This window comes from Oncorhynchus kisutch, linkage group LG22, assembly GCF_002021735.2.
Source record: "Oncorhynchus kisutch isolate 150728-3 linkage group LG22, Okis_V2, whole genome shotgun sequence".
Classification (NCBI taxonomy): domain Eukaryota; kingdom Metazoa; phylum Chordata; class Actinopteri; order Salmoniformes; family Salmonidae; genus Oncorhynchus; species Oncorhynchus kisutch.
The window spans coordinates 31446430-31473007 of NC_034195.2; the positions used below are offsets into that span (position 1 = coordinate 31446430).

At 41.6% G+C, this 26578-nt stretch overlaps 1 protein-coding gene across 5 annotated transcripts; it reads right to left on the reverse strand.

Moving 5' to 3' along the window:
• Positions 1-4120: 4120 nt before the first annotated feature.
• chkb (choline kinase beta) lies at positions 4121-25247 on the reverse strand. 5 transcript variants are annotated; one of them, XM_020455803.2, is made up of 12 exons: positions 25015-25242; positions 24397-24758; positions 24071-24179; positions 18367-18480; positions 16738-16871; positions 16461-16565; positions 11298-11356; positions 10820-10907; positions 9529-9637; positions 6928-7034; positions 6511-6592; positions 4121-6253 (listed from the first exon to the last, which is right to left on the reverse strand). In XM_020455803.2, exons 2-12 carry the CDS (start codon positions 24741-24743, stop codon positions 6197-6199), a joined length of 1311 nt encoding a protein of 436 aa, XP_020311392.1. In that variant the 5' UTR covers positions 24744-24758; positions 25015-25242; the 3' UTR covers positions 4121-6196. The 5 variants fall into 5 exon arrangements, with proteins under 5 accessions (XP_020311392.1, XP_020311394.1, XP_020311391.1 ...); XM_020455805.2 differs by having other exon boundaries at positions 25075-25226; XM_020455802.2 differs by having other exon boundaries at positions 24397-24794; positions 25015-25226.
• Between the last annotated feature and the right edge of the window lie 1331 nt (positions 25248-26578).

Below are 26578 nucleotides of genomic sequence, written 5' to 3' on the forward strand. Positions count from 1 at the left end.
TCCCCTATAAGAGAGAGTATAGAACCAGCAGAGAAGGGGTGAAAACTATCTCTGGAAGATGGCCACCGAGACAGGAGCTATCCATGAAGAACCATTAAGACGGTGACAATCCCGTGACTTTTGTTGTAGTTTAAAGATAGTCGTATTGTGTTCCTGTTAAATCTGGAGAAGATGTATGTTTTGTCCTTGGGAGATTTTCATTGATTATGTTGGAGTGTTTGTGTTGCCCAAATGCCCTCAATAGAGAACTGTGTTCAATCAAGAAAACCTACTCTTGACTCGTTTATTCCACCTTTCCGCTTTAGAGTGACACCCAATTACTTGGTCCTCTCACACCAGCTAACGCCACCTTCTCAGCCCCTTTCACCTAGGACCAGATACGGGAGGATTAGATAGATAGGCCTATGGCATATTAAACAACTTAATCTCATTCAAGATAACACTCAGGTGATTGTCTCACCTGCCCCCACTGCCCAGACACCACACAGAATGATGCCACCACATTCTCTGAGTTATTTCCTCCAATCACAAACAGCCGGTCGGTGGTGCCCAGGAAGTAGAGACTGGGAAGGTTAACAGCGGTTTTGGTCAGGGTAGGGAGCAGCTCAGACCACAATTCTGGGAAAGAGAGAGAGAACAAATGTGTGTGTGTTAGGTGGTTCAATGCTGTTATTCATTAGACTGCAGCTTGCAATTGACCAACTCCACTCACTACCTGAGACAAGACTGTTTGACCTTGCCTGGAGTCATACTGTAGTAGCAGCTTTTCTCCAGTCCTCTGGATGTTCCCCAGGACATAGAGACAGGTGCCCAGGCTTGTGGCCAGAGGGAGGTCATGGGACAGGAACAGGGTGAACTGAAAGTCAGTCAGAGGCAGAAAGGAGACAACAAACCTGCAGCGGAGCACACACACACACACATACCTATGGTTGGACAGAGTTAGTTCAACTCGAGTTCACTATTTGTAATTTTAGTGCACACATTTTTTTGTTATCACGATTAATCGCATTGTCTGAAAGTGTTGAAAATAGACTGAAAACATCCAAAATACATCATGCATACAGCTAAAAACCACAATGCGATGTCCAAACAAGTTAACATTGAGGTTAAAGTGTGTTTTATCAATTTACCTGATTTTGCTGTTGCTTTGGACAAAATCAAGACAATATTCTTGTAATGCTTTTTGTATAAAAAATGTACTTGTGTGTAGGCAAAAGGTAGACATTTGTAGAGCCACAAGCTTGATGTGGCCATTGTATGCTATGAAGGGGTTGTACCTAAAGGAGGCCATTTTAAACTCCCAGACCCTCTTGGCCCATTGCCTGTAGCCCCCAATGAGGTAGAGGTAGTTGAATAGAATCACTGCAGTGAAGCACCACTTATCAGCCATGAAGGGGAGCTCTGTTATTGGATGCCAGTCACCGGTGACCTCTGACCCATCCAGGGTGAAGAGGTGGCGGCCGGCTTCTGGGTCGTTCCAGGAGGTCAGGTTCTCCTTCCTCATGCTGCAGAGCCAGAGCTCACCCTGCTACCTCAGAGAGGTCAGTTCAGCCCTGCCTTCACCTGGCAGACACCTGGCAATGCATTCACAATATGAATAAACAGTTTTCAATTGAAAGGAGAGATCACTCATTGCAATTTAAGATTATTTGTTTGGTGTGGAACTTGAAACCCATCAAGTAGGCTGATTGAGGTCAGGTATGGGGGGAATGGGGGTACAGTATGTCATGCTGCACCTGGTGAGGTTAGGCAGCTCCAGCAGGTGCCTGCTGAGGTAGAAGAACACAGTCGTCTCCAGCTCAGTACAGCAGATGTCCCGGGCTAGAGCCAGGTAGGACAGGCAGGTGTCTGGGGTTAGAACACCTGACAGGGCCAAAAGGCACTGCAACACCAAGGTCTCAGCCAGCAGGTAGCTGCCCACCTCCAGAGTCAGACAGAAAGAGAGCATTGCCACATTAGAAACATTACAACCTTACAAACAATAAATTGCTGGTGCTGTGTGTGATATGCCAGCCTGGGCCAGATCATTTTCCATTCATGGAAATTCAAGTATGATATATGAGGAATAATACCCACTTAGATGTGTTCTCCCAGCTCCTCCTGAGGAACGCTGAAGTCATTCCAGAAGCAGAATTCTAGAAGGGAGTGGAAGACTGAGAAGGGAATGTGGTCCAGGAGAATCAGGCTCTCTGAGGTCTCTCTCAAACTGGACTGGGACATGGCTCTGAAGTACTCATTACAGTTAGACAGACGACCCAGGCTTACCTTATACAGAGATGGAAGGTTAGCGTTGTCAGTATGTCAAGCTATGGAAAAATGCTGCAAAGTCTGATGGGACACTCTACATAATGGAGAAGTGAGCGTTACCATTTCTAAAGGCAATGCAGGGATGATGTGATGACATACAGTAGCTGTTAACTTACGTGGAAGGTATGTGTGCTGGTCTGCACTGTAACCATGGTTCCGCTTCCATCTCCATGGTCGTAGGTATGATATGCGTCATTGGTCTGCCACTCCTCTGACACCCTGTCCTTCACCTGAGTCACCTGATGATGTCAGCCAGGTGTGTGGCACCGAGAAGGGCGTTCGCCACACCCTCTCTAAAGCATACTTCAACCACCCGCTGAGTCACAGCAGCACAACTGTTACACACTGTCTGAGAAGACTCATCATACTGAGGAGACAAGATTCTTTACTAAGGATGCGGTCGTAAATTGCCTACAGTGTGTCAGAGTGCTCTCTGGGTCGTTGGTAAATTCAGAGGGTTGTCAGATTCTGTTTGTAAATTGAGCGTTTCGGAGCACAAACTAGGCGCTCTGGCCGAGGAATAGGGTTGATCCAAGCATTGACCTCACGACAGTCAAGTGCCCAAGGTAACTGGCTAAAGTTGGCTAGCTACTTCCAGACACAAATGAGAGAACACCGCACTCTATTTTATTTTCCTTAGTAGATCTGGTTAGGTATTTTCATGTTATCTAGATTGTTAGTTATGAACTGTGCTGCTTGGAACAATTAAATTGCATTTTTACTGACAATCATATTCAACAGGTGTTGAGCGTTCATAAATTCATCAGATATTCTGCACTCTGGCACACTCAGACGAGAGTGCGCAGAAATCAGAGTAGCTAGCCAGAGTTGAATTTACAAATGCACCCTAATATTAAAAAGGGACCTACCTCAATCTCTTGTACAGAACTTCTCTTAAAACAGTGTTGGGACTTGTCAAAAATCAGTATAATTTTTTGAAGAATTATGTAATACTTTTGAACAATTATGCTAATATTGTAGTCATATTTGTCACAGGAAGAGAAAAGGGCCTACACTAGACACCAACTGTGAGAAACAGATATTTAACCTTAGATCCTGGAAACATTGAACAACATCCTGCTAGAGAGAACAAGGGGAAGCGCTAACATTATACAGAAACAATCCAGAGCACGATGGAAAATGAACAGACACTCCAGGGTCCTAACAAACATGTATCTCCTTGATAGGTAGCAGCTCAGAGTAACTTGTCTGATAAGTTACAGACCAGCAGCTATAAGACTGGCCTGAACACCACACACCAGTGGATACGCAACAGAACAAATTGGCCTCCAGCAACTGTTGCTTGGACCCCTAAAAATTACATCCCAAACTTGCATAAATCCAGCTTTGATCCCCATGTGAGAGCAGACAGCCAGTTATATACCCGCATTGGAACTCTGTGCAGGAAAACAGCTCTACAGGACTGATTTTAGGCCTCATGGGGGACTCGTGCTTATTCTAAATCATGCCCTAGCTACTCCCCATATCCCCTACCTTCTATGCACTGGAAATGAGGAACAGATAAGTGATACAGTGAAACTCTCAGCTCGTAAGAGGTGCAGCTATTGGCATATTGAATATCTATCCAATTCTTGCAGACTGACATTAAGTGCCATGAAGCCAGGGATCGATTTGAAATGGACCAAGTCTGCAAGTTAGAAATAGGACTTCCCAAAATCTGCTATGAATTGTCCCATTAGGGGGAGCTCCCGTTCCTGAAAATGTATTTTCTACAGTATAGATTTGAGATTAAAATAACTTGCCATAACATTCGATTTAATTTCTAATCATCAATAAATGAAGACATATTCAATCAGGTATCAAGCATGTTTATTTGCAGTTCAGTTATACTTACACAGCAGCTGCATTGCAAGGAGAATATCAAGAACATCAAAGGGTTTTGGACAGGCTTGATGTGCAATGAAAGAAAGTTACTTAATTTAGCTAGTTGACGAGACACTGGCTTCTATACTAGGCAGTTTCATATTCTCGGAAATCGAACATTGGCCTACATCCATAACATATATTCTAACATTATACAAAAGGGTACACTCACAGGTCCACCTTTATTATAACTCACATCAAAACAAAGAGCACTTCACTGGGCAAAAAATATAACAAATAAATTATAAATTATACTGAAAAACATTTCCATGTGTTCAAATGATTGCCATTGGAGAAAAAAAAAAAAACATGATCCCATTTTCAAAATCTTTGGATCTGAATTCCAAAAGCATGCAGATATTCCATTTGGTTTCTAATAATGTTAGGCAGGCAGACACACACAGGAGCCAAATGCACATTTAAATAAGATACAACATCTGTTCAAAGTCATGGACAGCTTTCTTTAACCATTGTGGTTCTTGGTCAGAAATGGAAAAGGACAAACATCCAAACCTTGGGCAGAGTCAAACCGTGACAGACAGTTCTATACCAGTTTACTAGTAATGGAACAGCGTTAGAATGAAATGGTAAACCTAGTCAGAATGCAATGACATCAAAGCCAGACAAAAGCTATATATTTTTTTTTTCATAAACTGCTCTCTTCTGAGAGGTTGTGCAATAAGCTGTTAATGTCTATAACCCCCCAAAAATTAATTTTTTAAATCATTTAGTTTCAGGTCTACATTTGCTCATTTATCATTCAAAGTGTAAAATGAGCCCCATTGTTGTGAAGAGGTAGAATGACACAAAACACTTGTGCCAGGAGGTGAAATGCGACACCTCCTGGCAGCCATGTTGGAAGACCACCGCATCAATTCTTCTGACAACTGAGTGGCAACCCCAAGCTGAATGATAAGTGCCTAAACCTACTTGGTTCATCACCATGGTCAATTTCTGCGCTGTAATTGGCAGCCAAGGCATTGTAGCTGAGAAAACAAATTGCCTTGCTAAGAAACAATTGGCAGTGCAATGTGCATGCTCACAAACCATGCACCATTCTTCCACCACAGTGACTGACTTACAACATGGCGCCTGGCATGATTGCTAAGTGATTTCTGACAACTGCAACCCCTCTATATATAGTTCGACTAGAGAAAATGCTAAAACAGACAGGTCATACATGGGGTTTAAGCCCAATTCAATCAGATCCAGTCATAGAGAAAGAACATATGACTTACTATGCAATGGAGCATGTTGTTTTCTTACTAGTTCTGAATGAATAGGGCCAAGAGTCCAGATTTCCCTACTGCACTACAAAGAAACAGAACTACAGTATGAACAGAGTTGTGCTATGCAGCTGGAGTCTCTGCCATGCTGTATTGTGTCCATGCATAGAACAGGCCTTTAACAAACAAGTCAAGGAAAAAGAAAAAAGACGGCACAAAATGAGCATATTTCGACCCTGAAATCAGGGCGTTCTGAAGTTCAACAACAATTAAATTACGAGGTGGGGTAAAGAAAGAAGCAGAGTTGAAAGACTAAAATAAAGCACATGACTACAGGGTTTGAAACAAATGTATGGAACCAGTAGATCGTAACTAATGGAAACAAATAACATGCTTTTTTTGCTGTGCATTTTCACAGAATTTCACATTTCATAGTAGGGGAAGATAAGTGCATTTTGTTGGAGTGCAGCTGAGTCCCTGCTTCACTGTTACTTGTCGCAGTCAGAGCAACGTATTGGATGCTACTAGATGGAAAGATACTAGATGGATGGGGTCCTGGTATATTAGAAACATCAAGTTCAAACAATAGATCATTTTGTAAAAATCCACCTAAGACTCTTCAGTGGGCGTTTACCCCTCATATTTGGTTTGGTTTCAACACTTAACACATATGCCTAGCTAACTACGTTTCTGCATCAGGACAAGTTGCGTACAGGAAGAATCAGCAGATATAAAAATTACAGTACATTCCATTGAAGTCAATCTGTTCTTTTAGCAATTTAGGAAAATAACTTTTTCTGCTTGAAGTAGGCATCAAATCGTGACTGGGCATAGTCCTGAAAACGACAGAGATCAAATGAACAGGTGTAAACTTCAAGAGGGATCGTGTGTTTTAGAAGCACTATTTAGCCAGGTCATAGAACAAATCGCTCGGCAAATAAACAAGAGTGACAGGGAAGAGTGACCACTAAACACCTGCAATGTCACGTGAATGACAATCAATGTTCCAGTACGCTGAAGCTCTACTGGATCCTTTCATTCTAGTGAGGTGAAGTCTCTCACCAGGTGAAGTAAAGTCTACTAATGTACTTACCATGTAGCCAAACTCGATCTTGGATATCCTGGCTTGAATGATAGACCACAGGCCCCAGAGGAAGTGAGATGCCATGGCGAATCTGTGGGAAAATCATTCATCCCTAGATTAACTGCCAAAAGACTGGCTACTTACTGTACATGTGGATACAGTAGCATTGAATAGTTCATACCAAAATCAACACTGATTAGACATTTTCAAAAGTAAGTACCACATTGGTAGTGGTAAAGGTGACTTTTCCCTCTTATGTAAAGCTCTAGGTGGAAAAGCAATAAATCCAGTCATTTATGATTATTGTTACAAAACAGAGCACATATTGTAGACTCCTTTTAAGATAAAAAAAAATATATATATATATTTGATTTATGAGTGAACTGTCCTTTTTGGATTCATCTGTGGTAGAAGTCTGTGTCCTACCGATTTGCTTCGACCAGCAAGTCTTGCTCTATACGAGCTTGGTCCTCGTGCATGGTGCTCTCTGAATAGCCTCCCGTCTCCTCCAGGTAGTTACGGATGAAATGCAGCTGCAGAGAAACACACTCGCTCAGAGATGAGGGACACCACAGACTTCATCTATAAATGGAATTCCCTGGCTTGTATCATTAACTTACAAATAATGCATTTGCAATTGCGTCATTGTATTAGACCAGCTGACTTCATGAGTTCTGGAAATGTGCATGCATAGTTGTTTCAACTAGACAATGTGGTCAGAAAAACAGTTATCTATAAGACTGGACAGACATACATTATGTCCCACACTGAGGAAAAATAGATACACACTGAGGCTACTGGTGTGGTTGGTAAAGAAAGTTACACTAGCTATAATGTGTTTATTAGAATAATGATGTAAGATTGGGATACCAACAGTGAACGTGACATGTGCTCACTGGAAGGATTTCTGTGGTGGACTCATGAACATGTTATAGTGACTGATGACAGATAATGGGTTTGACTGTAGACAGTTAACGATTGAATAAGTCGGGGGAGGTGCATCTGCGACAGATGAAAGTCAGACATTGTAGTGGTTTTCCAATAGCAAGGCTCATAACAAGGCAGTGTTAATATAGCTGCTATTGTTTAAAGGGTTTTCTTTATTAATATTGTAACATGTTTCTATATCACACACACAAACTGAAAATGGATGTGTACAATTAATTGGTTAAAGAGATCTTGAATATCACTTTAATTTGTATCCCCTGTAGCTTTAGAATCGCGGCAAAAGTTGGTTCCTGTTTTAGTCAGGTCATGGTCGCGTTGGCCAACCAAAAACAACCTAATTATCCATTGACAAATAGTGCCTCTCACTAGCCTGTCAATGGCTGCATGGTGAAGTTGGTGAGAAGCAACTGCAGCAACTTCATAAAAAACGACTAGACCTTTGATCACGATTTTTTTAAACAAAAAAAACCATGCAGTTGACATGTAGTTGCAAGTCAGACTATTTTTATCCCCATAATAAAACACACTTAAAAGTGGTGACTAATGATGGTAACCGACTAGACAAAATGGATCCACTCGAACACGCCCATTGATCTAGAAATGATCACTTATTAACTGTATTCCCTTGTATGGATGCTAACCTTTGCATCACACTACTACCAGAAGAAAAGTCAAGAGACAGAAACTTCATACTGATAGTTCATAGGGAGAAAAGGGAGTGTGATAATGGGTAGAAGTATGCATGAGAGAAAGTGGCTAAGTCCAAATACCCACACTTGCATCCTAAATAGTAGGCCGTTTGAGTATGCAAAAAATAACGTTTAATATTATTCTACATTTAGAAATCGAGCATACTTTAAATGCCCGGATGTCATACTCATTTTGGCTTTGACAACAGCTGATCAGTTAGATGTGGGGAAACAACGCAATTACACATGACGTATTCTCAGTATGCGAAAACAGAATTTTATAGTATGTGAATTTTCTAAAATAGAGTATGGTTTAAATGCCAGGATGATATAATTGTCTCTTCATCTTGTAAAATTTGATGCACACTTTTCCACAATGCATTGGAAGAGGTGGGCTGCGAGTGATAGACCTTAGTTATCTTTATTTAGCCAAACAACAAAACTATGCTACTTAATTGGGAAGATGCCGAATAGCAAAGCTTCTGCGGTTGTGTTCAAATGAAGTTGTTTTTGTTCTCCTTAAAATTATCAGATCTTTCATCGTAGGCTACATCTTTCATCGTAGGCTACATCTTTGAAAAAACATTTTATTTAACCCGAAGTGGATTTCTGTTTTCTCATTAAAAAAGTGTTTCTTGTTCTCTTTACCTTTGTCAGAGCTTTTAAACTAAATGCAAAACCATATTTTGATTTCTGAATGTGTTGGCACGGGGACTCGGCTGCGTTGTTGATGTCATGTTAAATCAGGCCTTTTGATTTGAACCCATGTAATTATTTAATTTATGGATCAAGCCTTGGCAATCATTGATGTCCAGTGGTTCTGAATTAGCGCATCACCTGACCGTCCACATTTCTGTGCAGTAGCCTTTTGATTTGAACATTTAAAAAGTGTATGTCGTACAAAGCAATTGTATTTATATATGTTACAGCACTTTGGTTTCACTAATAAATAATGTTGAAATGGAACCAAATTATTGGTTTCGGTCTTCAGTTATTGGATAGATGGGCTATGGTATAGGTTGAATGTGATGCCAATAACCAGCCTGGGTGGGAATATAACTCTTCCTATTCTATTCAGAGAATAGAGAAATGTAGTGAATTTGGAAATGAGCTATTATCAGACTGGTTAATACGATGCATGTCTGTCAAATTTGGAAAAAAATCCGCCCGTGCTCTGCCCTAGCGCACCCACTCAACCAGTCACCAACCAATATTACGTTACGACCATGGCATACTGCATACTTTTTACTAAACAGTATGTACTAAATAGTATGCAACGACGAGTACATAGTATGCAGTACGCCAGCATGGGTATTCGGACACAACTACTGTGTTTGCATAGATATGTTAGAGGGCATTTTGATATAGGTGTGGTAGAGGTTGTAGTCACCTGTTGTTCTCTGCTGGGGTAGTTGTCAGGTGTACACTTGTAGAAGGGCCACTGGTTGTATGTGTAGTCATAGCACCACTCACAGAAGTGGTTCCCAAAGTCAAAACCCCTAAACAAACAAACACATTGCAGCACAATCTAAGATGACAATCAAAGAAAGACAATCGCCACTACATATGGATAATATAATACTTAGATCTGTCCCTTTTACTTGTAGAGACATACAGTTGAATTCAGAAGTTTACATACACCTTAGCCAAATACATTAAAACTCAGTTTTTCACAATTCCTGACATTTAATCCAAGTAAAAATCCCCTCTCTCAGTTAGGATCACCACTTTATTTTAAGAATGTGAAATGTCAGAATAATAGGAGAGAGAATTATTTATTTCAGATTTTATTTCTTTCATCACATTACCAGTGGGTCAGAAGTTTACATACACTCAATTAGTATTTGGTAGCATTGGCCTTTAAATTGTTTAACTTGGGTCAAATGTGTAGAATAATCTTCCACAAGCTTCCCACAATAAATTGGGTGAATTTTGGCCCATTCCTCCTGACAGAGCTGGTGTAACTGAGTCAGGTTTGTAGGCCTCCTCGCTCGCTCACACACGCTTTTTCAGTTCGGCCCACAAATTTTCTATAGAATTCAGGTCGGGGCTTTGTGATGGCCACTCCAATACCTCGACTTTGTTGTCCTAAAGCCATTTTGCCACAACTTTGGAAGTATGCTTGGGGTCATTGTTCATTTGGAAGACCCATTTGTGACCAAGCTTTAACTTCCTGACTGATGTCTTGAGATGTTGCTTCAATCCACATAATTTCCCTCCCTCATGATGCCACCTATTTTGTGAAGTGCACCAGTCCCTCCTGCAACAAAGCACCCCCACAACATGATGCTGCCACCCCAGGGCTTCACGGTTGGGATGGTGTACTTCGGCTTGCAAGCTTCCCCCTTTTTCCTCCATACATAACGATGGTCATTATGGCCAAACAGTTCTATTTTTGTTTCATCAGACCAGAGGACATTTCTCCAAAAAGTACGATCTTTGTCCCCATGTGCAGTTGCAAACCGTAGTCTGGCTTTTTTATGGTGGTTTTGGAGCAGTGGCTTCTTCCTTGCTGAGCGGCCTTTCAGGTTGTCGATCTAGGACTCGTTTTACTGTGGATATAGATACTTTTGTACCAGTTTCCTCCAGCATCCTGTGTAGTTGTAGCTGAGAGTGTGTGTGGTCACAACTAAAACTACAGGTGTAAGAGTTGAGTGTGTATGTACACAAAAGGCCTTTACCTGTAGTTGTAGCTGCTGTACTCAAAGTCTATGAGCATGAGTTTCCCAGTGGAGGTGTGGTCTCTGTCCTCCAGCATCAAAATGTTACCTGAGGACAAGAGACAGGAGGTTACAACACTCCCACTTCCTCCTCCAGAGTTAAATATGACTGTACATTCAGTGTGTCCTGATGTGCACTTCAGGAGTCAACTGCATGTATACATAGGCAATCTACAGCCACCACCTGTACCATGTACTCTATTGGTTTGCATCTGCCTGCGGGTGTTGCATATGAATGTGTTCAGTCTCTAAAAATAGATACCCTCCACCCCTTCTTTCTCCAACTTCGTTAATATCCTGTCCTTTCAGGAAGTGACAGACATCCACTGAGCCAGGGGGAGGGTCAAGCAGCCCAAATTAGAGGTAAATATGGTTAGAGGGGAGCGAGGGTGATGGGTAGAGAGAGTGAAGGGAAGAGAAAACAAAGATAGACCTTTACCTTCTTGCACATCATTATGACAGAACACCACTGGAGATGGGGTCGCTGACAACAACACTCTGTCAGAGAGGGAGAGAGAGCACATGACATTAATGTATTATGTACACACTTCAACGTTCCGTGAACGTTAAGTGGCAGAGGTTATGGTACATGTCAACAGCTCATAGGTTATCACGCTGTACAATATCAAAAAATATATGTTTTATTGTAGACAAAGACAGACTACGGAATTACACAACACACATTCCCTTTACTATTTGGTAGACCTGATTACTCCCTTCACGATTTCAAGTGCATGACGGTAGAGTAGTTATGGGAAGCAATGAGTACTGGACACCATGACATAGACGAGTAACTATTTAGTTGGATTGTGCAATAATGGCATGTCATGCATGCCTCTGACTCTCCAAGGGTAGCTCAATAGGAAATGAACTGAGCAAAAGTAAAATACGCGATTGTGATATTTGTGATTGATTGAGCAGCCATGTTCAGAATGCAGGTTCTGTAAGATATGTTGATCTATGCTCCAGACATAAGGAAGTGGATGGCTGCAAACTTTCTACTATTAAACTCGGACAAAACAGAGATGCTTGTTCTAGGTCCCAAGAAACAAAGAGATCTTCTGTTGAATCTGACAATTAATCTTAATGGTTGTACAGTCGTCTCAAATAAAACTGTGAAGGACCTCGGCGTTACTCTGGACCCTGATCTCTCTTTTGAAGAACATATCAAGACCATTTCGAGGACGGCTTTTTTCCATCTACGTAACACTGCAAAAATCAGAAACTTTCTGTCCAAAAATTATGCAGAAAAATTAATCCATGCTTTTGTCACTTCTAGGTTAGACTACTGCAATGCTCTATTTTCCGGCTACCCGGATAAAGCACTAAATAAACTTCAGTTAGTGCTAAATACGGCTGCTAGAATCCTGACTAGAACCAAAAAATTTGATCATATTACTCCAGTGCTAGCCTCTCTACACTGGCTTCCTGTCAAAGCAAGGGCTGATTTCAAGGTTTTACTGCTAACCTACAAAGCATTACATGGGCTTGCTCCTACCTATCTCTCTGATTTGGTCCTGCCGTACATACCTACACGTACGCTACGGTCACAAGACGCAGGCCTCCTAATTGTCCCTAGAATTTCTAAGCAAACAGCTGGAGGCAGGGCTTTCTCCTATAGAGCTCCATTTTTATGGAACGGTCTGCCTACCCATGTCAGAGACGCAAACTCGGTCTCAACCTTTAAGTCTTTACTGAAGACTCATCTCTTCAGTGGGTCATATGATTGAGTGTAGTCTGGCCCAGGGGTGGGAAGGTGAACGGAAAGGCTCTGGAGCAACGAACCGCCCTTGCTGTCTCTGCCTGGCCGGTTCCCCTCTTTCCACTGGGATTCTCTGCCTCTAACCCTATTACAGGGGCTGAGTCACTGGCTTGCCGGGGCTCTCTCATGCCGTCCCTGGAGGGGGTGCGTCACCTGAGTGGGTTGATTCACTGTTGTGGTCATCCTGTCTGGGTTGGCGCCCCCCCCTTGGGTTGTGCCGTGGCGGAGATCTTTGTGGGCTATACTCAGCCTTGTCTCAGGATGGTAAGTTGGTGGTTGAAGATATCCCTCTAGTGGTGTGGGGGCTGTGCTTTGGCAAAGTGGGTGGGGTTATATCCTTTCTGTTTGGCCCTGTCCGGGGGTGTCCTCGGATGGGGCCACAGTGTCTCCTGACCCCTCCTGTCTCAGCCTCCAGTATTTATGCTGCAGTAGTTTGTGTCGGGGGGCTGGGGTCAGTTTGTTATATCTGGAGTACTTCTCCTGTCCTATTCGGTGTCCTGTGTGAATCTAAGTGTGCGTTCTCTAATTCTCTCCTTCTCTCTTTCTTTCTCTCGGAGGACCTGAGCCCTAGGACCATGCCCCAGGACTACCTGACATGATGACTCCTTGCTGTCCCCAGTCCACCTGGCCATGCTGCTGCTCCAGTTTCAACTGTTCTGCCTTATTATTATTCGACCATGCTGGTCATTTATGAACATTTGAACATCTTGGCCATGTTCTGTTATAATCTCCACCCGGCACAGCCAGAAGAGGACTGGCCACCCCACATAGCCTGGTTCCTCTCTAGGTTTCTTCCTAGTTATTGGCCTTCTACACCTGCATTGCTTGCTGTTTGGGGTTTTAGGCTGGGTTTCTGTACAGCACTTTGAGATATCAGCTGATGTACGAAGGGCTATATAAATAAATTTGATTTGATATAGTCACAGATAGATATACAGAAGAGTCTCAACCACACTAACATTAGCCAACTGTGCAGTGGCTGTAGGTTTAGATGCAGTGCCAGCCAGTGACAAATGTGTTGCTGTTTTGGCTGTTCTCCAGCACTTTCATTTGAAATGATACAATGACTGAGGTTATAGTACAGATAGATTTAATTTTAGAGAGTTTAATCCATTTAGATATTACAGCACTTTTTGTACATAGTCCCTCCCCCATTTTAGGGGACCAAAAGTATTGGAAGAAATTCACTTATGTAGGTATTAAAGTAGGCAAAAGTTCAGTATTTTTAGTCCCATATTCCTAGCACACAAAGACTTCATCAAGTTTGTGACACTAAAAACTTGTTGGATCCATTTGCTGTTTTTTTTGGTTGCTTTTGAGATTATTTTGTGCCCAATAGAAATGAATGGTAAATAATGTATTGTGTAATTTTGGAATCACTTTTATTGTAAATAATAGAATATGTTTCTAAACACTTCCACATTAATGTGGATGCTACCATGATTACAGATAGCCCTGAATGAGTGATGAGTGAGGATGCTGAAGGGGTATGATATCTGTAAATAATGTATCATTTCAAATCAAGTGCTAGAGTACAGAGCCAAAACAACAACAAATTGTCACTGACTCAATAATTACTGAGGGCACTGTATGTGGTAACACTTTCAGTAACTCTACAACTATTGCAAAGCAATTCGTTGCTAGTACATTGACATGTAGATACACCACTAATGATATAACAAAGCTGTACAGATGCGTATAATATTGGTCCAGGTTGCTGTTAAGCATGTGATAAAATGTGACTGATCGCTTGAATGCACCTTGACGTAGTAGAAAACTACATGAATGTGAGCCATCATTATTATTAGAGCAGGCGACCTTGAGGTGTGTAGGGGACTGGCTGCCAGACAGTAAGGGCACACCATAGACTTAGATAGACATCCCTAGTGCCCAAAAGCACATTTGAGCATGGGCAGTGCCGAAGCACCATTGAGTTTCAACATTTTGAAGTAGTTAACTCAGTGGGACTTCCTATGGGTTACGGAAGGTTCAAATAATTCCATCCAAGTCATTGGGAAGGATCAGCCATTCAATTACACTTGAGAGCAAACATTCCATAAACAGCAAGTGGCAATAATCACCAATCTTTGCCTTATACCTGTTCAAACAACACTCTGGAGAGGTATACTACAGAGCAATCTACTAAGAATGTTATAAAGCTATCCAGCTTCAGTTAGCTTCACATTCCAGGTCAGGCTTTATCCGTACTACGACGGTGAATATTGCTCGTCCAGTTGCCGCTAACTCTAGCAGGCTTGTAACTGTGCATCTCGCACATGGCTTGTGAAAGGCCGAACTCTTCATTGAGACAATGCTGAAACGTGAATCCTTGGGCGACTCAGTGCCACATTTTCATTTGTGCCGATATCAAAATGAAAGAAACATTATCTTGCAAAATCAGCAGGCTATGGTGTGAAATAGGCCTTTACGTGCCGTCTTTATTTATCGTTAATGCCGTCTTTGGTGTGCTTATTAATGCACGAGCACCATTTCCCCACTCCTATTGCTCCATCTATCTGTGGAACAGCTTGACGTGTTCATAGACATCATCCATAGAAGGGTTTTGGAACCTTAATTTGACTGTTAAACTCATGGGTACACTAGCAAAGGCTACAATCACAAGAAAAACATTGCATTACAAACTAAGGCTATCATACTAAATGTGTGACGTGACTTTTAAAATTAGATTAGTAAAATATTTGAACAGTTGTCTTCCTCAAATGAAGAGGATGATGACAATCTTTGCCAGAGGGAGGGCATCTGATTTCATTAGTCCTCAACTTGTGGCTCATTCAGGATAAAATGGAGTTAGCCTGCCCACAGCAGGTTAGTTCTGAAGGATTCGTTGCCATAGAAATGTACCTGGCTAAAAGGTGAGCCATTTCGTATGACCGGTTATCTTGAGTTGAACTCAGAGTTGACCAATGTTACCTCACTAACTCCTCAAACCTGGTACATGGTATACCCCTCAGGTGGCAGTATGCACCCTTTCAGTTTGTTACCAACTCATAGAAGTAGTAGAAGAAAATGTACTACTTCAAAATGGAGATGGCCTCAATGGTACTGCCCATGCTCTCACAGACGCATAATAGGCCAAATACAAAGTTGCGTCCTTCTCTAACTATCTATGGGGCACACACTGCTGGTCTGGGTGTGTGTGTGGTGTCACAGGAAGCTAAAGTCCAACAGTCTCCTGATAGGGCAGTGTCAGAGAAAGGCACTGGGGGAGAGGTCAACTTTCTAACTGCTGCAGAGAGAGAACTACATATTTATTAGAGAGTAACATGTTTGTTGATGTGAGAGATTGCTCATGTGTATGTATGTATGTGTGTGTGTGTGTGTGTGTGTGTCTTTGTGTGCAGTTGAGTGAGGTCTATTGTGACATGGATCTACCAACGCTCCCGCCTTCCCTAAACATTCCTGTTTTTCCCCTTTTAGCTCCCCCGCCATAGCATCACTTTCCCCTTTTAGCTCCCCCCTTGCCATAGCATTACTTTCCCCTTTTAGCTCCCCCGCCATAGCATTACTTTCCCCTTTTAGCTCCCCCGCCATAGCATTACTTTCCCCTTTTAGCTCCCCCGCCATAGCATTACTTTCCCCTTTTAGCTCCCCCGCCATAGCATTACTTTCCCCTTTAAGCTCCCCCGCCATAGCATTACTTTCCCCTTTAAGCTCCCCCGCCATAGCATTACTTTCCCCTTTAAGCTCCCCCGCCATAGCATTACTTTCCCCGCCACTCCCACCTCCTCCCATAGCCTTGCCATTCCCAGACATCAACATCTCCCTTGCCAGATCATTGTCCTTTCCAGCCATTCCCTACCCCAGCATCTCCTGACTCACCGGAGACTCTCCAGCTCTGCCGGGAGATCGTACTTAATCAGCTTGTTGTATTTCTTGACGTGAGCCTCCCGGGCAAACTTTAAGTTCATCACCTGATCCATGTACCTGAGACAACACCAGACAGAGCATTATTGAGTATTGTGGAAAACAGCTGATGAAAAGTACTACCTGCAAACAGTTACCTCAAATTCAAATCAATACATAATTTTACAGTACTCCTCAGGCAATAGTTGGTGTAGGCTTTGACTTGGAGAGAGCAGTTCCATCCTATCCTCACCTGCCAATGGTCCCGAACAGCCACTTGGGTTCCTTGTTAAAGGGCATGACCATCCTATGGAAGCGGGCCATCTTTGAGGCGATCTCAGCGGACAGTTCCGGAACAAAGAGCTGCTCTGTACGCAGGCGGTTGCTCTGGGAGATAAGCACAAAGATACAGGACTTTACACTCATATTCACTTAAAATGTATGGGACATTTCTGCAACATCTGCCCAAAAGTCTGGACCTTTATGGAAAAGAAGGTGCACTCGTCAGTCATAAATCCCAGCGCCGGTTGTCCCCCCTCAATCAGTACAAAGATGCTAACTTAAAACTATCAATTGAGATATTGTCAACCTGTATGTTGAGTTCGATATGAGTTTGAGAGACATTTTTATACACACGACAAGTGCGTATGGTAAAATAAACACAGGACAAAAAAGGATATGCAGACATTTCTCTACACACATGGAATGTGAAAGTGAATCTGTATACATTTAGCTGACAGTGAAAAACACGAAGGCAGAGAGATACTTTCAAACACATGGTTGAAACGGACAGTTTGCGAATGTCAAATCTATTCGAGGCTTTGTCAGAAAGTGTAAATAAGAAATGACAAGTAATGTGATGGTCATAGAGAAGACCCGTCAACATCATGCATTCTGGAAGCACTTGTGAATGGATTCCATTTCAAACTGATTGATCAATATAGCGATGCATAGGTATTGCACATTGTTAAACTGCTACTGTTTTTAAAGGGGCAGTCTGCTGTTCAAACAATAACAAAGGGATATTCCCACCACTAATTTGGTAAACAGCAAAGAGATGGGGCTGAAGCAAGGACTGACCATTGATGAGATTATAGTTAACCATGTTGGAGGGTATACGTTTGTTTACAATGATGTAAAAAAAAAAAAAACTTTTATTCGGGATTCTGATCGGGTACTACAGTTAAACTAAGCTCATGAGTCATTCATAAGTTATATTCAAGTAATTATAAATAAAATATATATATATTATTACGGTGGGAGATCAGCTTTAATATTGCAGATAGATTGCAGCTTCCAATGTATGCATCATTTCCAATCCCCCATATATAAAAACAATATTTAAAACACAAAATATATACAGTGCTTACAGAAAGTATTCAGATCCCTTCCCTTTTTCCAAATTTTGATTCATTACAGCATTATTTGAAAATGGATCAAATAAAAATACACCTTATGGAACAGCGGGGACTGTGAAGCAACAAACATAAGCATGTGTCTGTGCCTACACACAGTAACATATGCACTATACACACGTACAGATGGATTTTGTATTGTAGATATGTGGTAGTGTTGGAGTAGGGCCCCGAGGGCACAGTATTTGAAATCTGAATGTATTGTAATGTTTTTCAAATAAATGTTGCTGCCCTGGCAGCAGCTAATGGGGATCCATAATAAATACATAACTTTAAACCATTGTATGAGATTCTCCAAAATTGAAATATTCTAGGCATTTATATAAATTCCAGTTGTACTTAATTAAAAGCCTTTTCAAAGTTTCACAGTCAGTTATGAATGTGTGCCTACCTAACACACAGCAAAAGTTGCAAGGTCTGGATATTACAATATTGATAGATTTTATTATTCTCGTGTGTGTACATACCGGCAGGTACTGTTCCAGGCGTCCCTCAGGGAAGATTCCATAGAGCCGTGGCCCCAGGGCTCTCTCCGCCAGGATGGCAAACATCACACTCTCCAAGACCAGAGAATCCACTCCCTGTTCACACACACACGAGATGAGTCAGAGACCATTGAAGCAATTCATAGGTTGCTGATGAGGACTGAAGATGTTCTGCTCAGGGACTGTGTAATATTGAGTACATAACAGTAATCTGTATGTTTGATGTAAGGTCTAGCCTCTGCCATGTCTTTCTGTCATGAATCCTTCCCCATCGCAGTGCATTTTTTGTACATAAAGCAAATATGAGAAATGAGAAAAACAGGCTTATCTATCCATCTGTCAGTTCTACATGACTAATCTCAACACAGGAATTCTCATCCGGTGTAGATCTACAATGTACATATTGTATATGGAATGTGGCAATGCTTAGCTCATGTGGTGTAGCAATGCTTAGCCCATGTAGCTCAATTGGTAGAGCATTGCACTTACAACGCCAGAATAGTCCGTTTGATTCCCGGGATTACTCAAAAGTAAGCACACATCACGACTAAGTTGCTTTGAATAAACACAAAGGCATTGTTTAAATACGATGTGCAAGCAACACGTCATCTTATTTCTGTATTACTTATTTTGTAGGTTAAGAATGAGCCTCAAAGTTGCACCGTCAAAGTCATGAAAATGCGACAAATTAAGATATATATATATATATATATATTTTTAAACTGTTTAAAACGCATTTCCAAGTGAATTAACTTTCCGTATTTTACGGCCAAGAAGTAGCACGACCCAAAAAGTTTAATCTGTTTCATTAAATCTAAAGACATGAACTACAAATCTTTTGACAGCTTGCTGGTCTACAATTAAACATTTTAAAAAAAGTATTGGCTGGCAAAGATTTAACTGCTTAATCTAATATAATATACAAATGGCCTGTAACTAATGGGTTCTTACCATCCTCTAAATCCTCAGCCTGAGCAGGAACACTGACTATCAAAGCAGCAGGAGACGTGGTCCGAATAAGACTATTGGCAATGTGTCTTACTTCTTGAGCGTCAAATATTTTGATGAAAGGAAATCAGGTATGGCTAAATCAATCCATCAATCAAGCCATCAATCCATCAATCCATCCATCCAGTGCTGTGAAAAAGTATTTGCCCCCTTCTCATTTTTTTCTACTTTTGCATATTTTTGATACTGAATAACAATGGTCAAGCATGGTGGTGGTAATGTGATAGTTTGGGGATGCTTTGCTGCCTCAGGACCTGGATGACTTGCCTTAATAGAAGGAACAATTAATTATTTTCTGTATCAGTGAATTCTACATGAGAATGTCAGGCCATCTCTGCTGAAGCACAGCAGTCATGAAGCAAGACAATGATCCAAAATACACAATCAAGTCAAGATGAAAATGCTTAAAAAGCAAAACATTTTCAGTTTTGGAATGGCCTAGTCAAAAGTCCAAACCTAATCCCAATTGAGATATTGGTGGCAGCACTTGAAACGAGTAGTTCATGCTTGAAAACCTACAAATGTCGCTGAGTTAAAGCAGTTCTGCACGCAAGAGTGGGCCAAAATTCCTCCACAGCAATGTGAGACTGATCAACAACTACAGGAAGCATTTGGTTGCAGTCATTGCAGCTAAAAGTGGCACAACCAGTAATGAGTTTAAGGGGGCAATTACTTTATCACACAGGGGAATTGGGTGTTGCATAACTTTATTTGTTAACTCAGGTCCCCTTGATCTAATATTAGGTTTTGGTTGAAGATCGGATAACATTCAGCATCAAAAATCAGCAACAGGGGAAATATTGCAGTGAAAAAGTAATATATATATATATATATACTCAAAAAAATAAAGGGAACACTAAAATAACACATCCTAGATCAGAATGAAATATTCTTATTAAATACTTTTTTCTTTACATAGTTGAATGTGCTGACAACAAAAATCACAAAAATGATCAATGGAAATCAAATTTATCAACCCACGGAGGTCTGGATTTGGAGTGACACTCAAAATTAAAGTGGAAAACCACACTACAGGCTGATCCAACTTTGATGTAATGTCCTTAAAGTCAAAATGAGGCTCAGTAGTGTGTGGCCTCCACGTGCCTGTATGACTTCCCTACAATGCCTGGGCATGCTCCTGATGAGGTGGCGGATGGTCTCCTGAGGGATCTCCTCCCAGACCTGGACTAAAGCATCCGCCAACTCCTGGACAGTCTGTGGTGCAACGTGGCGTTGGTAGATGGAGCGAGACATGATGTCCCAGATGTGCTCAATTGGATTCAGGTCTGGGGAACGAGCGGGCCAGTCCATAGCATCAATGCCTTCCTCTTGCAGGAACTGCTGACCCACTCCAGTCACATGAGGTCTAGCATTGTCTTGCATTAGGAGGAAACCGTGACCAACCGCACCAGCATATGGTCTCACAAGGGGTCTGAGGATCTCATCTCGGTACCTAATGGCAGTCAGGCTACCTCTGGCGAGCACATGGAGGGCTGTGCGGCCCCCCAAAGAAATGCCACACCATGACTGACCCACTGCCAAACCGGTCATGCCGGAGGATGTTGCAGGCAGCAGAACGTTCTCCACGGCATCTCCAGACTCTGTCACGTGCTCAGTGTGAACCTGCTTTCATCTGTGAAGAGCACAGGGCGCCAGTGGAAAATTTGCCAATCTTGGTGCTCTCTGGCAAATGCCAAACGTCCTGCACGGTGTTAGGCTGTAAGCACAACCCCCACCTGTGGACGTCGGGCCCTCATAGACCCCTCATGGAGTCGGTTTCTGACCGTTTGAGCAGACACATGCACATTTGTGGCCTGCTGGAGGTCATTTTGCAGGGCTCCTCCTGCTCCTCCTTGCACAAAGGCGGAGGTAGCGGTCCTGCTGCTGGGTTGTTGCCCTCCTACGGCCTCCTCCACATCTCTTGATGTACTGGCCTGTCTCCTGGCAGCGCCTCCATGCTCTGGACACTACGCTGACAGACACAGCAAACCTTACCACAGCTCGCATTGATGTTCCATCCTGGATGAGCTGCACTACCTGAGCCACTTGTGTGGGTTGTAGACTCCGTCTCATGCTACCACTAGAGTGAAAGCACCGCCAGCATTCAAAAGTGACCAAAACATCAGCCAGGAAGCATAGGAACTGAGAAGTGGTCTGTGGTCACCACCTGCAGAACCCCTCCTTTATTGGGGGTGTCTTGCTAAATGCCTATAATTTCCACCTGTTGTCTATTCCATTTGCACAACAGCATGTGAAATTTATTGTCAATCAGTGTTGCTTCCTAAGTGGACAGTTTGATTCCACAGAAGTGTGATTGACGGAGTTACATAGTGTTGTTTAAGTGTTCCCTTTATTTTTTTGAGCAGTGTATGTATATATATATATATATATATATATATATATATATACATACACACACACACACACACTTAAATGATCACATTTTCATGAATATGATGACAATCTTGAAGCACATTCAAAAGGGCCAGGACATGACCCCAGAAGTATGACTTAGGATAATGTCACTTGCACAACGTCTATTCTTCTCATCTATATATTCTAGGGTAAATGCCAGGGACCTCACGATACTTTTGTATTGCGATTCTATACTATTGAAAATTGATGTTCCAATACAGTGAGCTCCAAAAGTATTGGGACAGTGACACATTTCATTGTTTTGGCTCTGTAAGTGCAGACTGTCAGCTTTGCTTTGAGTTTTTTTTTTTTTACACATATCAGGTGAATCATTTAGAAATTGCAGCACTTTCTGTACATAGTCGATTTAACAGGTGACATCAATAAGGGATCATAGACTGAACATGTGAAAGCTATGTCATAATGTTTTGTATAATCAGTGTGTATGTACAGTAGAAGTCGGAAGTTTACATACACTTAGGTTGGAGTCATTAAAACTCATTTTTTCAACCACTCCACAAATGTCTTGTTAACAAACTATAGTTTTGGCAAGTCGGTTAGGACATCTACTTTGTGCATGACAAGTAATTTTCCCACCAATTGTTTACAGACTGATTATTTCACTGTATCACAATTCCAGTGGGTCAGAAGTTTACAAACAATAAGTTGAATGTGCCTTTAAACAGCTTAAATTCCAGAAAATTATGTTATGGCTTTAGAAGCTTCTAATAGGATAATTGACACCATTTGAGTCAATTGGAGGTGTACCTGTGGATGCATTTCAACGCCTACCTTCAAATTCAGTGCCTCTTTGCTTGACATGAGAAAATCAAAAGAAATCAGCCAAGACCTCGGGAAAAAATTGTGGACCTCCACAAGTCAGTACAAACAATAGTACACAAGTATAAACACCAAAGGACCATGCAGCAGTCATACCGCTCAGGAAGGAGACGCGTTCTGTCTCCTAGAGATGAACGTACGTTGGTGCGAGAAGGGCCAATCAATCCCAGAACAGCAAAAGACCCTGTAAAGATGCTGGAGGAAACGGGTACAAAAGTATCTATATCCACAGTAAAACGAGTCCTATATCGACATAACCTGAAAGGCCGCTCAGCAAGGAAGAAGCTACTGCCCCAAAACTGACATAAAAAAGACAGACTACGGTTTGCAACTAACTACACATGGGGACAAAGATCATACTTTTTGGAGAAATGTCCTCTGGTCTGATGAAACAAAAATAGAACTGTTTAGCCAATATGACCATCGTTATGTTTGGAGGAAAAAGGGGGAGGCTTGCAAGCCGAAGAACACCATCCCAACCGTGAAGCACAGGGTTGCAGCATCATGTTGTGGGGGTGCTTTGCTGCAGGAGGGACTGGTGCACTTCACAAAATAGATGGCATCGTGAGGGAGGGAAATTATTATATAAATTATTATATTGAAGCAACATCTCAAGACATCAGTCAGGAAGTTAAAGCTTGGTCACAAATGGGACAATGACCCCAAGCATACTTCCAAAGTTGTGGCAAAATGGCTTAAGGACAACAAAGTCAAGGTATTGGAGTGGCCTTCACAAAGCCCTGACCTCAATCCTATAGAAATGTGTGGGCAGAACTGAAAAAGCATGTGTGAGCAAGGAGGCCTACAAACCTGACTCAGTTACACCAGCTCTGTCAGGAAGAATGGGACAAAATTCACCCAGATTATTTTGGGAAGCTTGTGAAAGGCTACCCGAAATGTTTGACCCAAGTTAAACAGTTTAAAAGCCAATACTACCAAATACTAATTGACAGTATGTAAATTTCTGACCCGGGAAAGTGATGAAAGTAATAAAAGCTTGAATTAAATATTTTTTTTCGACTATTATTCTGACATTTCAAATTCTTTAAATAAAAGTGGTGATCCTAACTGACTGAAGACAGGGAATTTTTACTAGGATTAAATGTCAGGAATTGTGAAAAACTGAGTTTAAATGTATTTGGCTAAGGTGTATGTAAACTTCCGACTTCAATTGTAATTGTATTCAACATTCTGGCTTGTACAGAAACTTGCCAAGTTTTTGCAAAGCTTTAATTCAGACTGTGTTCTAGAAAGCCAGTATCAGCAAGATGTATTTATTTACTTGGCAAATCATTCTTATTCTGATTATAAATTCCCAGTCACTTCAATGTGAACAGGAAGAGTTAAACTAAATCTAGGCTATAGCTAGACAAACTCCATTAGCCATCTGGGACAATTATCGGCTTGATTTAAGGTGGCTGACCTGTAGGATGGCCCCATAAACTCGCAACAAGACCCTGCGAGGTTCATCCCCAATAGTGTGGGCATGGTCTGGCAGACTGCACATGAACAGCAGGTTGCTGAGTCCACCACTGTAGACAAACAGAGAGAAAGAGAAATTGGACATTGGATTGTCACGTTCATGTGTGCTAACGTGGACGGTGTGGAGCACAGTACAATACCATATAGGATACTCAAAGTTATGTCAGATAGTGTGGCATTATTTTAAGTGTGTGTTTGAGAGAGAGAGATTATGATTTGCCTGTGTGAGAAAAAGTCCCAGATCTTTCAATCCTCATCCCAGATTACCTGACAATGCTGATCTGAAAATCTGCCTCGGGAATGCTTTTCCATGACCCGGAAAGGAAGTCTCGGCACCAGGCGAACGCTCTGCCTTTCATATCCATGTCCACCACCTCTGTCCGCCCATCCCGGTACGACTCTGCTTCAGAGTCGTCATCACCATTTGCTCCACGGGGACTCGGCGCCCTGAGGTTGCTCTCATTGATGACCAGGGTGTCCCCAACATGTTTATTATCCACGGTTGGACCAGTGTCAGTCTTCAGAGTGGGAATGTATCTCAAAGTCGCCGTCTTGTCAGATTTGCCAAGCGCCCCTTCGCTGTGACACTCCATCACATTTTGGCCCGACTGCATCGCTGTTTGACTTGGCTGGTTGTAGTTCAGAATGAATTGAGTCCCAACTCGCTGTCAGATTCAGTTAGCTGGCTAAATTAACTTGAATGATCAGACATAGCTAGCTAGTTAACTTGCTACCAATAGCATTGCATAAAAACTGTAAATTAGGCAGTAACAGTTAGAAAACTAACTAGCTAGTTAGGTTAGCTAACTTCAACAAAAATAACTAAAGTTACAGTAGCTAGCTACAAAAATAAAACGGGGATGAAAGGATACTGTATTACGTTACCAGTGGTGAGATGTCCACCTTGAAGGCTGGAGAGTAATGTCAAAGATATTTGTAACTAACCTTGTTAGTTTCTAGCTCTTTCTTATAATTGTGGTAATGTCCCCTCGGTAGATTACTGTATGCCACCCGTTAGATACTTTCTCCAGAGATACAGTACTTCATATCTCCGCTTCCTCGTTTTCTGCTGAATTTGACCAGCGTCAGTGTGTCGTCAGCAGCACTCAAAAAGTACTTCCGGGTCACGGAATTTCGGAAACGTTCATAATAAAAGTCTCTCATGTAATAGTAGAAGAGTTCCATTATTAATCTGTATTTATTCATGATATATGAAATTTTTTTAAATGTTAAACATTAAGAAATATTAAATATCGTTGAGTGATATTTTCATTACATTTGGGGTTTAAAACATGTTCCACGGTCAAATAAATGCCCCCAATGCATACACGGTATATTATACATTGGTTTTTAGAGAGAAAACTTGTTTAGGTGTTGGGATTATTCACTAGGGTCTGTAGAATCTATATATAATGTTATTGCATGGGGCACTTTCTACCCCTCTCTATGACATATGACCAGGTGAAAGCTATAATCCCTTATTGATGTCACCTGTTAAATTCACTTCAATCAGTGTAGATGAAGGAAGGGGAGGAGACAGGTTAAAGAAGGATTTCGAAGCCTTTCGACATGGGTTGTGTATGTGTGCCATTCAGAGGGTGAATGGGCCAGACAAAAGATTTAAGTGTCTTTGAACAGGGTATGGTAGTAGGTGTCCCGTGCACTAGATTGCAATGCTAATGGGTTTTTCACGCTCAACAGTTTCCGGTGTGTATCAATAGTCCACCACCCAAAGGACATCTGGCCAACCCACAGGCCGGTGGTTGAACATGGGTGATTGATGAAAGAGGACAAAGGAGGCAAATTGTGCAGAGCAACAGACGGGCTACAATTAGTCAACTGACAGTCCAGTACAACATTTGTGTGGGCTAAAGAACGAAACAACTGGATATTTGGAAAAACATTGCCTGGTCTGATGAATCCCGGTTCCCGCTGTTTTTCTCCGATCAGAGGACTAGGTTATGGAAAAAGCATGAGTAAATGCATCCATCATGCCACTTAACATCAAATATACTGATTAATTAAAACATTTTCTGGATAAAAAAAATTGTTGTATTATATTATGAATAGAAGCGGTGGAGTTTATCAAACAACATTTTATTGGTCACATACATGGTTAGCAGATGTTATTGCGAGTGTAGCGAAATGCTTATGCTTCTATATGCAACAGTAATATCTAACAAATTCCACAACAAAACCTAATACACAATCTAGTAAAAGAATAAGAATATATAAGTAGAAAATATATGGATGAGCAATGACATCGGCTAAGATGCAATAGATAAAGTAAAGAATAGATAGGATACAGTATATACATGAAATGAGTAATGCAAGATATGTAAACATTCTTAAAGTGGAATTATTAAAGTGACTAGTGTTCCATTTATTAAAGTGGCCAATGCTGTTTCCTGAAGTCCACGATCATCTCTTTTTTGTTTTGCTGACATTG